At 32.7% G+C, this 16,246-nt stretch overlaps 2 protein-coding genes and 3 long non-coding RNA genes across 5 annotated transcripts; 2 read left to right on the top strand and 3 right to left on the bottom strand.

Moving 5' to 3' along the window:
- LOC146916875 (uncharacterized) lies at nucleotides 1-506 on the bottom strand. The gene is made up of 2 exons (XR_015015346.1): nucleotides 374-506; nucleotides 1-273 (listed from the first exon to the last, which is right to left on the bottom strand). It is a non-coding gene; the product is annotated as an uncharacterized LOC146916875 (long non-coding RNA).
- A 2,626-nt stretch (nucleotides 507-3,132) lies between these two features.
- Nucleotides 3,133-3,877, top strand: LOC146916874 (uncharacterized). The gene is made up of 2 exons (XR_015015343.1): nucleotides 3,133-3,526; nucleotides 3,627-3,877. It is a non-coding gene; the product is annotated as an uncharacterized LOC146916874 (long non-coding RNA).
- Nucleotides 3,878-5,416: 1,539 nt separating this feature from the next.
- Nucleotides 5,417-6,580, bottom strand: LOC146916873 (uncharacterized). The gene is made up of 2 exons (XR_015015344.1): nucleotides 6,467-6,580; nucleotides 5,417-5,917 (listed from the first exon to the last, which is right to left on the bottom strand). It is a non-coding gene; the product is annotated as an uncharacterized LOC146916873 (long non-coding RNA).
- Nucleotides 6,581-7,965: 1,385 nt separating this feature from the next.
- Nucleotides 7,966-9,361, bottom strand: LOC146916872 (uncharacterized). The gene is made up of 2 exons (XM_085718754.1): nucleotides 9,205-9,361; nucleotides 7,966-8,915 (listed from the first exon to the last, which is right to left on the bottom strand). The coding sequence occupies exons 1-2, from the start codon at nucleotides 9,259-9,261 to the stop codon at nucleotides 8,307-8,309; spliced, it is 666 nt and encodes a 221-aa protein (XP_085574880.1). The 5' UTR covers nucleotides 9,262-9,361; the 3' UTR covers nucleotides 7,966-8,306.
- Nucleotides 9,362-14,000: 4,639 nt separating this feature from the next.
- On the top strand, nucleotides 14,001-14,927 carry LOC146916871 (uncharacterized). The gene is made up of 2 exons (XM_085721760.1): nucleotides 14,001-14,348; nucleotides 14,454-14,927. Exons 1-2 carry the CDS (start codon nucleotides 14,001-14,003, stop codon nucleotides 14,925-14,927), a joined length of 822 nt encoding a protein of 273 aa, XP_085577886.1.
- Nucleotides 14,928-16,246: the final 1,319 nt, after the last annotated feature.

The raw sequence follows: 16,246 nt of genomic DNA, 5'->3' as shown, positions 1-16,246 counted from the left end.
TGAATCAAAAGTTGCTAACTTCTTTTTTCATTAATTCAGATTCTCAAATCCAGAAAACAAGTATTTCAGGGAACAAAAACAAAGTCATAAGATACAATCAAACACAACATTACATGGGGACATAACTGATGCAAACTGATGACAAGAGAAACGTTTGATGTGATCACCACATGGAACAATGTATATCGTAGCAACATTCATTATTAATACACTTCATAATAACAGGGAATTGGACCTTTGGACAATCTTTGATAGTATCACAACGAGTTTTAACTGCATCGTCAATTAAGAATTTTTTTTTACTAAAAGATAATAAAATATTGTTTATAAGACAAAATAAAAAAAATAGAAAATGGTGTTAAAAATGGCATACGACGGGTTTGCGCTTCAACAAGAAATAGAGAAAGTACAATGATCAAAGCATAAATAAACTTGACAAATTTAGCCATATTTTTACTCCTTTGGAAGTAATAATGAATTATTTTTGATTGTTTTATAAGTAAACATGGCATGCTGTGTTTACTTGAATTAAATAATTTTTAGTACTTTGGAGTTGTAAAAAGTCATTTAAAAAATTATAATTAAATAATTTTTAGTACTTTGGAGTTGTAAAAAGTCATTTAAATAATTCGGCCTATAGCATTAATATACAATTCCGAACAGTTTTCGAACTTGTTCAACATTATGAAACTTATCCTACTACTATAACCTCAGAACTGGAGAACGCCTCTGACTCCAATGGGGATGCATAAAATCATAGTAAAAATACAACCCAATGGCCGTTGGAGTCACAACATGAGCTACTTATTCTGCTATGCGCAACTAGGGCCGTTCCGATCAAATTGGAGGCTAGGTTCTAATAATAAAAATCGGCCACTAGTAAACAAGTGCAACATTTTTTAAAAAATTCATCATCTATTTTGATTATAACAAATAACATAACATAAACATCCTTTGTAACTAATATTTATAAAAAAAATTGGGTTCCTAATCATGTAAGTTTTATGTAATTTTAAGATAATTAATGTCAGAGTGCTCATTTGGTTCATTGGCTTTCATTAACCTATTTTGGCTCAAAGGCTGCCAATTTTTTTAGCAGATAGTGTTAATATTAATGATAAAAAAAAAAATCAAAATGGAAAAACTGGGACTTGAACCCGCATACATCAAGACTAAAACAATTGCTCTGTCAGTTTTGCTATACTCAAAATCATATCATTAGAGTTCTACTCTTTACCCAACAGTTAGTACCTCTGCGTGAGTTAACTCATGCTACCCATGCATGCAACGTGAGTTAACTCACGCACCTTTGGCCGGTGGCATGAGTTAACTCACGCAAATTGGCCGGTTGTTCATGCACCAAGAACACATTTTTTTGGACGGTGATCAATGAAATTTAATTGATTTTACACGTTTTTTTTATAAGTTTTTACACGTTTTTTGACCTCATTAAGTGTAGTTAAAACCTATGTTTTAACTCACGCAGTTTTAACGTATGTTTTAACTCACGCCCCCAAAAAGACACGTGGCACCTCACTTAGGGTGTCACATCAGCGTAGACCGAGTCAAAATTCACTACTAGAAAAAGCAAAATTAGAGAGGGAAATTAGTGACGGAAAAAAGAAAATCCCTCACAAATTCTTTGGTCGCAAAATTTAGTGACGGAATTTGAGAGGGATTTCGTGTTTTTCCTCACTAATTTTTGTTTTTTTAGTAGTGATTGGTCTTGGGGGCCAAAACTGCCACAGTTGCAAAACTTAGAGGGCGGTTTTGTAGTTTTTTTTTCTTAGGGGGCCAAAATCGCAACTTTGGAATAGTTAGGGGGCTAAAACTGCAATTAAGCCTTTTTTTTATGCAGATTTAATTTTACCTCATTGTAAATGAAACCATTATATCAATAAAATGAGATTTTATGCCCATTATTTTTATTCATTTATTTTTGTTTATATTTGCATTTATTTTATGATTGCGTATGGAATAAATAAATTTGAATAAAGTGAATTCGAATAAAAATTGCGTATTAAGTAAATAAATTGGAATAAAGACTAAATAAACTCAGCGTGAATTCTAATAAAAATTGTGTATTGAAGAAATAAATTTGAATAAAGACTAAATAAACTCAGCGTGAATTTGAATAAAAACTGCGTATTGAATAAATAAATTTGACAACTACACAATTTTATTTAGTTTTAATTTCATATACATTACATTCTCCCCAAATATATGTGGTATCATCATGATGTTGGATTTAAATTTAATTCTTGAAAGTTTGCCGAAAATGTTGGCATTGAAGTGGTATACTTAGTGTAAAAATTTGCAAGTCTGTTCGAAAACTCAAAAGAATGAAGACAACAACACGTGTATTCTACAAAATCATCTATATAGATTTTCACATTGAATTCCCTCGTATAAAATGAGTAGGAACGTAAAGGAATGAGGTGAATTCCCTTACGTCTCACTCATCTTATGCCTTATTTAAGGTAAAGATTCCGACATCCTATTATGTCTTATCTGACGAAGAAGCATAAGAAATAACTCAAACAACTCAATTCCTACAACATTAGATCTAAGGGTAGGTAAACCCAGTGGTGGTTGAGCAGCACCTTTTTCTTTTAGAGCCTTTTTTTTATTTACTTTTTTCTATTTTTTTATTTTTTTCCCTTGTTTTTTTTCTTTTCTTTTTTGAGTGTTTTTTTAGGGGCTCTTTTTTGAGTGTTTTGGTTTGTCCCGACCTCTTGTATATATTTTTTCCATTTTTTAATAATATATTTGAGTAGGCGGCATATGATGGGGTGTCTTTTAGACTCACCTTAATGCCTCACCTATCTCTTGGCTTTCCAAAAAATTAATTAATTGTCTTTCTTTCCTCATGCAAGATAACAATATTTTCTCAACTCATATAACATCAACATGTAATATGTAGTAAGTTTAATATAACATGCTCGAAAAAAAAAAACTCATCCAATAGTATTTTAATTAATAAAAAATGTGCTCTCACCTCTTCGATGCGTTTATACATATATTTTTTTTACCATTCATTTCTATCATATACAAAAGGCTAAAATATATAAATAAAAAATATATTTCCTCCATCTCTAATTATAACTAAATAATCGGTCTTTGTTGAAAAAAAATATAAATAATTGTTCTAATAAAATGGATGTATTTGGTCCTATTTAGAACCAAAATCAACTTTCTTTCACCAATTATTACTCGATTAGAGACATTTAATATTAATTATAATTTTGTAAATGGCTTGTTACAACTCGAAAGTACAACAAAAACACATGTCAATAGGTCCAGACCTTAATCCTGGTTGGCTTTTTATTTAATTGGTTACGATAAAAAGAAATTCAAGGTACTAACAATTATTTAATTCATGTCAGAGCGTGAAATTTTACTTATAAAACGAACAAAAATAATTACTTTTATCACATCCAAAGGAGGAAAAGTATGGCACAATTTCTCATCTTTGTTTATACTTTGATCATATTTCTTTCTCTATTCCTTGTTGAAGCGGAACATCGTATGCCATTTTTCACACCTTCTTATACTTTGATAATTTTTTCTTACACAATATATTTTACCACCTTTTAGTAATAATTTTTTCTTAATTGAAACTGCAGTTAAAATTCGTTGTGTTACTGTTGATGATTGTCCAAAGGTGACAAAGCCTATATATATGTGGTGTATTAAGAATTTTTGCAAGTACGATATATCAGCTAGTTAAAACATAATGATGTTATATCTAAGTGAATAATATTATTTGTGCGTCCTGATATTTCAATTTCTACAATTCAGTTCAAATTTCGATTTGTACTTTCTCTAGATTTTCAATTCAATTGTATTTGTATGAAATGCACTCTGTTTTACTTCACTTGATATCATCCCACCGAGTGCTCCTACACTACATAGAATTTAACATATACAAATGGCAAAAACCCATTAATAAATCTTAAAAAAGCATTGGTATTTAGTTATGTCAATTTTGATTTCCTATACCAACGACGAAGTTCTGTCCCAAAAGCATGTACCTACACGATAGATTTACCTACCACATGTTTTCGTGGGTTTAGGGCGACATTATCCGTTGGTATAGGTAATTTTCTTTTACAAATAATATTGTTGCGTTAAATAAATATATTATTTTGTAATAAAAGGTTTTTATTATTTATTATATGTACTACAAAATATTTAAAGCAAAATGGAATTATAATTCAATTATATTGTCAAACTAACAAGTCTTACAAACTTCTGAAATGAACAAGTCTTAGAAACAAAACATCTACAACAATAAAGAACACAACATTGTATAAGAGAAAATAATCATATTCTTGAGGTTTTTCAAATTGATTATTCATATAATATTACATGTTAATTTTTCCCCAACATTGTAAAATTTTCATCCCAAAATTTTTGCCATTTGGAAAAAATATTTCTCACAAAAATAAAAAACAAAAACCTCATTTGCATACCTAGGAAGAACATGTCTAAGACAAACTTACACTGTCTATTAATTTCATTCTAGTTCAGTTATATATTTAACCCTATAAATGATATGAGTAAGTGGTTACTTGTTTGGTGAAATATTTTCATCATGATCTTTTAACATAAGAACTCGCAAAAACAAATTTCAATATTTAATCTCTATGATCCCTAAAAAAAAATATCTAATCTCTATGAGCTTCAATATTAAGCCAATATCGACCAACTGGTTAAATAAAATGCAACCATTACTCACCTCCCAAAGAATCCACAAAACCAAATCAAATTCCAAATCATAGCCAAAGCAAACATATATAGAATAATGTAAATTCCTAAAACCTTCCAGCGAGAGAATCTCCAATTTCTCTCTAAGTTCACTTTCTCTTTCACTCATTAAGGAGGAGTGGTTTTTGGTCATTTTTGAACTAAAATCATCTCACTGCATCTTTTTTCCCATTTCTTTCGATATGAATAAGTGATTTTCACATATCAAGTTTTTTCTTGTTTTCTTTTATGGTTTCACCGTCTGAGTGCGGTGTTGTCTTGTTTGTCGTCTTGTGCGGTGTTGTTTCAATTCACATCTTGTTGCGGTGTTTAATTGGTTCATATTGAAAGATCAACTTCAGTCAATCACAAATTCAATCAATAATTTGGACGTCAACGTTGCAGATCCAAGATCATGGATATTCCGGTGATTTAGATTTTATCATATTATTTGTAGCATTTTGTCGTTGTATGCTAATAACTTGTATACTGCGAGTTTGTTTGCGATTCACCCTTTATATTTTTAACGATGTTGATCATATTATTGTATCTGATGTATTTTATCAATTTGAATGAATAAATATCGTTTTGTTTTTGTAAAAAAAAAAAACATTATAGAAGATATCTTCTTTAATTATATCACAACGTACACAGTAAACTACGATAGTTCAGAATGGTGCAAACATTATTATTATTTTTGACAGAAGTTCAGAATTGTGCAAACATAGAAAGGCTAATATTGCAGCTGAAAACTAATGAAAACATAAATAGTCAACAAAAAGTCAAAATCTAGTCCGGATGCCCCAAGAATTGAAGACAAGCTTTGATATGAAGACAAGCTCTAATGGATGAAGTCAATGCTCTGAAGAACATCAAACAAATTTTGTCTTCTTCTAATATGGACTTAATATGAGTGGATTTCACGATGACCCATGAACGAAATAATGGAAAATACAAATTGATCATCAAAGTATACTAGGTTGTTGTCCCCAATACACCATACACGACATATTCTCTCTTCTTCCGATCTGAAGAGAACTTGAGGCATAAAGGTACTGAAATTGAAGTAATATAGCAACCTCCAATTTTTGATTGGATTAAATGTATATGTGATGGTGTTGCAATTGGTTTGAGCGGATTGGCGGGCTGTGGAAAACAACCTAGTATACTGGAGGAAAATTTGGTTAGAAACAGATTCAAAACTTGTTGTCCAAGCTTTTAGTTCAAAGTCTTTAACAATGCCTTGGAAATTAAGGCAAGGATGGTACCACTGTCTGCTTATTACTAAGTCTATGGATTTTTCTTCTTCTCATATATATATAGGGTAGACAAACTTGCCAATATTGGCTTGTCTGCACAACACCTAACTGTGTTTAGCTATGTACATGAGGATATTAGGGAGGATTTTGTTAGAAACAAACGAGGGCTTCCTAGCTTTAGGTTTGTTGCTTACTGGGATTTTGGTTTATGTCCCCCATCTTTTTCCTCTTGATGTACTTTGGTTACCTTCTCTTTTAATTATATTATGGGCAGCTCTTTACTACCCTTTTGCAAAAAAAAAAAAAAAAACACACACACACATGCAAATAATTAAACTATATAGAATTGGTAGACCCTAGAGGCATGCCAACACCAAAATAGTTAAAATAAAAGTTTGCATAATATTGTTAGAATTAGAAGATGAAAATTTTAGTTGGTCATGTTATATTAAAAGTACCTGTGTGATTCTTTCTGCTCTAGGAAAACCAAACAGAGATCTAAATCATATCAAGTTGCTTCCTCTGCCAAAAACATTGACAACAAGGGGAGAACCCCATGATTTAAATTTTTGTCTACTGGTCTCTATTAATTTCTTAATATATGTTATAAGATATATAGTTGTCTGATTTTTCTAGTCAAGATGCAGGCAATTATTTGGTGGAGGGAAGGGTGTGGAATCTAACTTTCCATGTTGTTTTATTCTGTATATATTAACTTACAAAATTTATTTACCTAGTTTCCGTGTTAGCTCCAATGGATCAATTACAAGATTTTAATAAGAAGAAATGAAAAATAAATAATAGGTGAACGTGCGGTTCCTAGAGGGATACATGCAACTTGCACAAAATATATTTCCAATAGAATAAAATAAGTATTGTACTCGTGAGTTTAGATCAGTTGATGGGGACATTACAGAATATATGATTGCATAAGTATTGGCTAAGGTTTGAACCTAGATACCTTACTTCTCCACATTTAAGATGTGTGAGCTTCAGGAAACTTGAATGCTAATTAAATTGTTTGCAAATAAATAATTTATGCAACTAAAGGAATACTCTGGTTCTTTTTATAAGAAACATTTGACTTTTTTGATTTATTGTATAAATGACGTATTCGATTTATAATTTAGACAAGATACATTAATTCTACAATAAATTTAAAAAGTCAATTTTTTCTTATAAATAAGATCGGAGTATTATACCTTAACGTACTCAAAGTGTTAGATGTATGCGGTACAGGCTGTTACATGTACCTTGCTTCAAGCGGATGTCTTATTAGGTGTTTCTTTCACATGATATGTGAGTTCCACGACACTTAAAAAAGTCATATCCATCAATAATTGACCCTGTATTAATTGGACTAACAATGTAAACAATTAATTCATTCGAAAGAAACTCAGCATCTTGTAACAAAAAAAAAAAAAGGAAAGAAGCTCAGCCTCCGCCACACTTAATGTACTCCCTCGGTTGCTGATTATAAGTAAATTTGACTTTTTAGGTTCATTCAATTAAAGATGTATATAATTTTCTTTCAAAAAAAAAATGTATATAATTCATATTGTGGACCACATACATCATTACTAACACCTTTTTTTTTTTTTTTTGAGAGAAACCTTATTTTTTTTTTTGAGAGAATGTACAAACACCTTATATTTGTAATCACAAAACTTTGTATCTTACCAAAGGACTAATTCAAATAGTAACTGGTCAAGAATCATAACATTCCAATTTTCGAGTTAAACTCAATTTCCAATAGAAAAACATACAAGAGTTTCTTTTCAAGATTTTCATGTACCTTTGTGCTCAATATCAAGGAAGTTTTTTGTTAGATGTATTTTGTTGTGGACTAGTGGCCGTTCCATGTGTTACAAAGAAAACAAGGACAATATTAAGTCTATAAAGATTGCATTTCATCTCTTTTAATTTAGAATATATGTAAAACATGAAGAGAAAAAAATTAAATCAATTTTTTTAATATATATGTATATAGTTTTCTTTGTACAATTGAATTGAAATTAAACTCACTCCTAGTTTCCTTATAATAGAACAAAATTGATCAATATTTCCTATTCCCAAAAAATTAAATGTAGAATCAGTTGCTGATTTTGAATTCTCTGCGATCACACCATTATCGATATGAACTGTCAAATCAAGATTGACCCATTTATGTTCCACCACACATTTTGAACACGATATATCAAATTAGGAGTACAATTCGTTCGATTTTGATCCAATAACGGTCCAGATCCTAATCTAGTTGACCTTTTCCCCCCAAAATAACCACTAATGTAATAAAACTTAAATCACTTTTCCTTGAGGAAGTCTAACTCTATAAACATGTTCTTCACCAGTACATTTATCAACCTTCACAATCCAATGACTTCGAGGACTATTACTCCTTTCAGATTCAAATTTAGGACTAATAGCATTATTCTCTCCAAATCTTGTCACCAACAACCCTTGTCCAATAGGAAGCAATTGAGTTTTTGTTCCACAAGATCTCCATGACCCTTTAGAACTAAATGCATTGTAACCAACAACAACTGTACCTTTTTGTTTACAACAACCAATTTGAACACATTTAACAATCTCTTCATGATTCATAAGGTTGCAATCAATTAACACAAAATCAGCTTTGTTTAACACCAATAATTCTCGTGCTCCTTTTCCAATCATGAATTGAACTTGATTAGAAGCTACTCCTAGGATTTTTTTCGATGTGGTTAGATCTTCGTTGGTAGGAACAATGCATATTACTTTGCCATTTGTTTGATTAGCAGCAGCCACTAATGCAAGTGTTGTTGAATCTGCTGCACCAGCACAAGCTACAACCATTAATTGTGCATTGTTTCCAGCTGCTATTGCGGATATAAATTCAGCTACAGCAGGTTCTTTTGCCTTTTGACCCTATTGAAAAATAACAATTAGATCAGAAAAGTATGAGAAAAATTGAGATGAAAATTTATAAATGGTGATTTAGTGACTGATTTAGCGATTGAGTTAGAGTAAAAAATGTCAAATTAGTCGTTAACATTAACAACTAATGGTTGGCGATGTTTTTCAAATCCCTCTCTAAATTGCTAAATCGATCACTAGACACTGAAACATTTTGGTTATTAAATCGGTCAAAAAATATCGAATTTTAAATAGTCAAGGTAGAAAAAAATGTAACAAGAAAATATTGAAGAATACTCACCATTTTCATAGTGCTGAGATAGGCTTTTGTGGCATTTTCTGCTGACCAGTAAGCCATTGTTTTGATGGTATTGGAAGAGAGGATTTCTTCAAATGTTTGATGCAAATGTTATTGTGTTGAATTTGGTTTGGGAGGTTACACATATGTGTGTGTGTATATATAGGAGAAAACATATGCCGGACATATGCATGTGGTGTTTCACTTGGCTAAGGAAGTGAAGGAAAATAGTATATTATTTATAAAAATAATAAATGGGGCTGTTAACTTGCACCCACCTAAAAACACTAAGGTGCAAGTTAACAAGCTGCACCTACTTGTACTTTACTAAAACACCCTTTTGTCTCTATTAAACTTTATTTTAATTAAAAGGACATTTTTGTAAATAGCATAAATAATATTTGTTTATAATAGAAAAACATGGGTGTTTTGGTAAATAACTAGTAGGTGCAGCTTGTTAACTTGCACCTTAGTGTTTTTAGGTGGGTGCAAGTTAACAGTGGGGGCTGTTAACTTGCACCCACCTAAAAACACTAAGGTGCAAGTTAACAAGTTGCACCTACTTGTACTTTACTAAAACACCATTTTGTCTCTATTAAACTTTATTTTAATTAAAAGGACATTTTTGTAAATAGCATAAATAATATTTGTTTATAATATAAAAACATGGGTGATTTGGTAAATAACTAGTAGGTGCAGCTTGTTAACTTGCACCTTAGTGTTTTTAGGTGGGTGCAAGTTAACAGCCCCATAATAAATATACTATATTATAATATAATGGAATTTAATTTAATGTAAAACAAAAAAACAGAACTAATTTTAGGTACAACTTGGGCAGGTTTATGTAAAAAGTGTTAATTTGTCAACAAAAAAATGTAAAAGTCTTTTTTGTCAACATAAGACTTAACTATGAAGGAAAAAAAAAAGTCTTAACTATGAAGAAAATACAATATATGATGGAAAGAAAAGGCGTAGTAATCACAAAAAGACAAAAGGAATTTTTTTTATTTCCCATAGAAAAATACGTGTCATTTGTAAACTAAGTAAGTGTATAAATATACCTCACTTTATTTTGTCCTCATTTTAATTTAAAGGATCTTTTTTAATAGAGATGTAAAAGTGCTAATTACTTAATTGGCTACACTCCAAAATATCATTCTCTTTAACATTTTCAATATAGAAGACTTAACTTGGAAGAAAGCACAAAATTTGATGGAAAGAAAAAAAAGGCTAGAAATCATTTTGATTTCACATGGAACAATATATGGTTTTTTTTTTCTTACAATGAAACAATCTATATTTTACTTTAGTATAAAAAATTATGGCATTCTTTTTTAGTTTAAAAATATACTGCATATGAAAACTAGTTTTTACCTTTTTTCATGGAAAAATTTATATCTTAAAAAATAATTAGTGTGTGTATATATACATATATATACACAATAATTTCTAATATTAGAATCAGTATATGCACTCTTTTATGGAAAAAAAAAAATTATATGTACTCTTCCAAAAAAAAAAAAAAAATTGGTGTATACATAAACTTTTTTTAACGGAAAATAATTATATACTTATCTTCAAATGATTTTTGGATTTCTAGAATGACATGTCTAATTATATTCTATTTTTAGTAAATTTTAATAAAATTAAGAAAATAAGAATTTTTTTTTATTGTTGTTCTCTATTTTTTATTATTATAAATTCATTTTCATTAAAAATGATGAAGGTCCATCTTTAAAAATACCAAAGAATTTTGTTAGTTTCTATGTCAACCAATTGGAACTTAGGTGTGTGCTTCCTGAATCAATATAAAGCGTGAAATAAAATACATTTTAATGGTAGCTAGGCTGATAGAAGATTAAACAAAGTTGAGATTTTCTTAATAAAAGTTAAGCTAAACCTACTCACGTTCAATATTCATGATGCATGTATGAACTAATGTGTATAAAAGGACAAGACAGTTTAGGAGTTAATTAAACGCAAATCTGTTTAAAGACTTTAGGAAACAAGATGGCAGTTTCCAATTTGGATTTTCTACAATGTGAAGTAGTGAATTAAGGCATTCTTATTGAGGCAGCTCTATTGCTAGTTAAATTTTTTGTTACCATGGTATAACAATTTTATTTTTTTTAGAAAACCAAATTAAACAAATAATGTCACGCTTGCATTTTGAGAAACTTCTGAAGGACTCGAACTGATCTAAATGATCTGAAATACGAAACAAATTAAGCATGAAGAAGCTTAACCAATCGGAAAGAGTGATGCATATTTATAGGAAAAAGTCACAGTGAATAAAAAGATGAGCCGTGCACTCTAGATTACCTCACCCTCCCACACAAGATTGAGAAGTTCCTGGAATCACCCCTCACTTGAACAAATTATCATTCGTTGGAAGGCGGTCGAGAAGAAGACGCCACACACAAAAATTGACTTTTAGACGAATGTCTTTATTGCAAACTACCAGATTGTCAATTGCAATGTTATGTTGAGTTGTTGATTGATCAAGAAAATTATAAGCACTGTTGATGGTGTAAATTTTTGATTTTTGGTTATTCATGGTTATTCGGTTCGCGGAGCATATCATCTTATTACTACCACAGGGACAACTGTTGATCGTAATTTGGTTGATGATGTTTGGCATAGGTGCATTCCTTCAAAGGTCTCCTTGTTTGTTTGGCGACTCGTTCATGACAGATTGCCTACTAAAGATAATTTGGTAAGACGGAGGTGCATCCCAGCATCTGACATGGCGTGTTCGAATTTTTGTGGTAATTTGGAAACTTCAAAGCATTTGTTTCTGGATTGCGCAACTGTTAGCTCTCTTTGGTCTCTTGTGTTACATTGGCTAGGCATCTCGATGGCTCTTGGTGGTGAGCTTCGACATCACTTTGTTCTATTTATTAATATGGCGGGTATGCCTAGAATCATACACTCTTATCTTAGGGTGATTTGGTTTGCTTCTGTTTGGGTGATTTGGAAGGAGCGTAACAACCGAGTCTTCAATAATGCGGTGTCAGTTCCTTCTACTCTTCTTGAAAAAATCAAGCTGAATTCATTCTTGTGGTTGAAATCAAAACAGGCCGCTTTCAGTTACAGTTACCATGATTGGTGGAAACACCCCATGTTGTGTATGGGTCTCCATTAGTTTACTGCTTACTGTTTTTTGTTGGTTTCTGATTTCATGAGGCTGTTTTTGTTGTAAATACTTTTTGTTGTTTCACCTTTTGCACACCTTGTGCGGGGTGATTCACTTTTGATTATATATATATATATATATATATATATATATATATATATATATATATCATTTTAGTTTGTTCAAAATTTTTTTTTGAATAGTGCAAATTCCACCTCCACCTGTCATTAATATCATCCTACAAAATAATAAAATTCATCAAATCACTACACTCCCTCAACTGCTCCTCCTCCCATGTTCATTACCTTCCACGCCACTTCCAGACCTCACCACCCTTACCCTACCCTAAAAGCATCATCTCAACCACCGTAACCATCTTGTTATCAAAAAGCTCAAAAAGGAAATTGAACCTATCTTTCAAAGTTACTCTTACTCCTTCCAACCAAGGACCCCACCAAAATAATATGGAATTACCTCTAACTCACACAAAGAATTATCATCAATCATAGTTCCTACATATGTGCCAACACCACGGTCAATACTAACTAAATTGCTCCACCACACTCTATCTCCCCCCTTTAAGTGTAAAAAGTGGTCAACATCCCGAAACCTAGTTCTCAATACTCTAAACCACAAACCACCACGCTCCTCCTTCAACCTCAACCACCATTTACCTAACAAAGTCATATTGAACTCCCTTAACCGCCTAACCCCCAAACGTCCTTTCTCTTTATTATAACAAACAATATTTCAATTTATGCAAGAAATTTTCCTAACATCCTCACTTCCCCCTCATAAAAAACAATTAAAAATAGATTTGATAGAAAATGATACATGTGGGAGCTTTGAAGAAGGAAAGAGGGAAGACCGAAAGAGAGGACAATAAACAGACTTCAGAAAAACCAATCGACCACCCAAATAAGATATGTCTCTGCTCTACCAACTCAACAATCTAGATATAATATGGTCAAGGGGTGGTTGCCATAAATTCATATTACGGGAATCACCACTTATAGGAAGCCTCAGATGAAGGAAACAAATGTGCCTAGTTTTACAATTCAAAACAGAAACAACCTTAACAAACCAAGAAAAAATCACATTAACACCAACCAACATACTCTTATTGAAATTAACCTTAAGGCTTGATATTGCCTCAACCTTGAATAAGAAATTGTCACCTATATTTTATATAAATCAATTTTTTATCTTATCATGTTCGTTTCTAACTCAGCTCATGTTCAAGATAAATTTTTTAGTATTAGATGCAAGAAAAATATCTTGAGTTACATTTTAAATCCGTAAAAAAAAATCGCACTTTTCAACCTTTGTAAACTTTTCTATCAATATTTGTAATCTCTTTTAAATTTTCCATCATCTTGAGTTACATTTTAAATCCGTAAAAAAAAAAATCGCACTTTTCAACCTTTGTAAACTTTTCTATCAATATTTGTAATCTCTGTTAAATTTTCCATCATCTTGAGTTACATTTTAAATCCGTAAAAAAAAATCGCACTTTTCAACCTTTGTAAACTTTTCTATCAATATTTGTAATCTCTGTTAAATTTTCCATCATCATTTTGACGAAAGAGGAGTCTGGAGGGAGTGGAGGCGGTAGCCAGTAGGTATTGTTTGGTGGTTGTGATTGGGGTGCAGGTTGGTAAAAATGAGGATTATTTCTTATAATGTGAGGGGTTTAGGTGGTTTTGAGAAGCGAAGCGAGGTGAGGAGGATGTTGTCTGAGAAAAAGCCATATGTTTTATGTTTACAAGAAACTAAGTTAACTATAGTTGATGATTTGTTGCTTCAGTCCTTATGGTCGAAACCGTCGGTGGGGTTTTCTTTTCAACCGTCAGTCGGGGCGTCTGGTGGTATTTTGACGGCGTGGGATCGTAATTTTGTTGATGTTTGGTCGACATCCAGGTTCCCTCATGTGTTGGTGATTTGTGGGCGGGTTATTCAGACTGGTCATGAATTCATTATTGCAAATGTGTATGCACCTTGTGACACGCAAGCAAAACAATTATTGTGGGATACACTATTGCCTTTTGTTATGCACAACAATAATGCAAATTTGTGCCTTTGCGGTGACTTTAACTCTGTCAGATAAATTGAGGAGAGGAAAGGCCGGGGTACTACTTTTCGTCAACATGATTCCGACATTTTCAATAAATTCACCGATGATGGTTCTTTGGTGGATTTGCCTATTTGTGGGAGATTATTCACTTGGTATCGTGGCGATGGGTACTCGATGAGCCGTTTGGATAGGTTTTTGTTGTCAGTAAACTGGTGTTCTGTTTGGCCGAATAGTGTTCAGGTGGCAAATCAACGGGGCCTCTCCGATCACGTTCCGTTGGTGTTGTCAGTTGATGACGCCAATTGGGGACCGCGTCCGCTTCGTATGTTAAAATGTTGGGCCGATTTTCCTGGATATTCTCAATTTGTCCGGGACAAATGGAGTTCTCTTCATATTAATGGTTGGGGTGGCTTTGTCTTGAAAGAGAACCTGAAGTTGATAAAAGGTAGCTTAAAGGAGTGGCATCAGAGACATTCTCAGAATCTGGAGAGCAAATGTTTTGTGGTTAAGGATTAGATGTCATATCTAGACATCAAGGGAGAGACAGACGCCCTTATGGAGGAGGAAGTGGCTGAACTCAATGAATTGTCTGTGAATTTGCATTCATTGTCGCGAATACAGACAAGTATAAGGTGGCAACAGGCGCGTCTCAACTAGTTAAAGGAGGGTGATGCTAACACAAGATTTTTTAATGGGGTCATGTCTTCTAGGAGGCGTCACAATGTTATACAGTTATTACAGGTTAATGGTGTCCAAGTTGAGGGGGTTCAAAATATCCGTGAAGCTGTTTATTCTCATTTTTCATCTCATTACAAAGCCTTACGTATGGACAGGCCAGGGGTGGAAAATTTACAATTTAACCGTTTGACTGGGGCAGAGTCGAGTAATCTTATTCGACCTTTTACAATGGATGAGGTGAAACAGGCGGTCTGGGACTGCGACAATTTTAAGTGCCCAAGGCTGGACGGGATTAGTTTTGGGTTTATAAAGCAATTTTGGGCAGAGTTGAAGGAGGACTTTCTGCGTTTTGTGTCTGAATTTCATCAAAATGGGAGGTTGACCAAGGGGGTAAATGCCACTTTTATTTCTCTTATTCCCAAGGTTGTCAGTCCTCAAAGATTAAATGACTTTCATTCTATATCCTTGGTGGGATGTCTGTACAAGGTTTTGGCCAAGATTCTTGCCAACAGATTACGTGCGGTTATTGGAAGTGTGGTCTCAGATTCCCAGTCAGCTTTTGTTAAGGGGAAGCAGATTTTAGATGGTATTTTGGTGGCGAATGAGGCGGTTGACGATGCGCGTCGCCTTGATAAGGAAATGTTGCTCTTTAAGGTTGATTTTGAAAAAGCTTACGACTCGGTTGACTTAAAATACCTGGAGGCAGTAATGGTTCAAATGAACTTCCCAACATTGTGGAGGAAGTGGATGTCAGAATGTGTCGGTACGGCCACAGCTTCGGTGTTGGTTAATGGTTGTCCCACTGATGAGTTTCCCATCAAGAGAGGTCTTCAACAAGGTGACCCTTTGTCTCCGTTTCTTTTTCTGCTGGCTGCTGAAGGTTTTCATGTTCTAATGTCATCGTTAGTGGAGGCAGGACTGTTTCACGGTTATCATGTGGGTCGAGGTACTGAACTTTGTCTTTCTCATTTACAATTTGCTGACGACACTTTGATTATTGGCAATAAATGTTGGGCGAATGTGCGGTATATACGGGTTGTGCTATTGATTTTCGAACATAAGTCTGGTCTTAAGGTGAATTTCCAAAAAAAATTATTGACTAGAGTGAATGTATCTGATTCTTGGTTGAATGAGGCATCTCTTTTGTTGAATTGTCG

The sequence above is a fragment of the Medicago sativa genome, chromosome 6 (assembly GCF_051527215.1).
Source record: "Medicago sativa cultivar Bolivia chromosome 6, Bolivia_mono, whole genome shotgun sequence".
Lineage (NCBI taxonomy): Eukaryota > Viridiplantae > Streptophyta > Magnoliopsida > Fabales > Fabaceae > Medicago > Medicago sativa.
The sequence above is the reverse complement of the archived record's forward strand: the minus strand, read 5'-3'. Positions and strand labels throughout refer to the sequence as shown.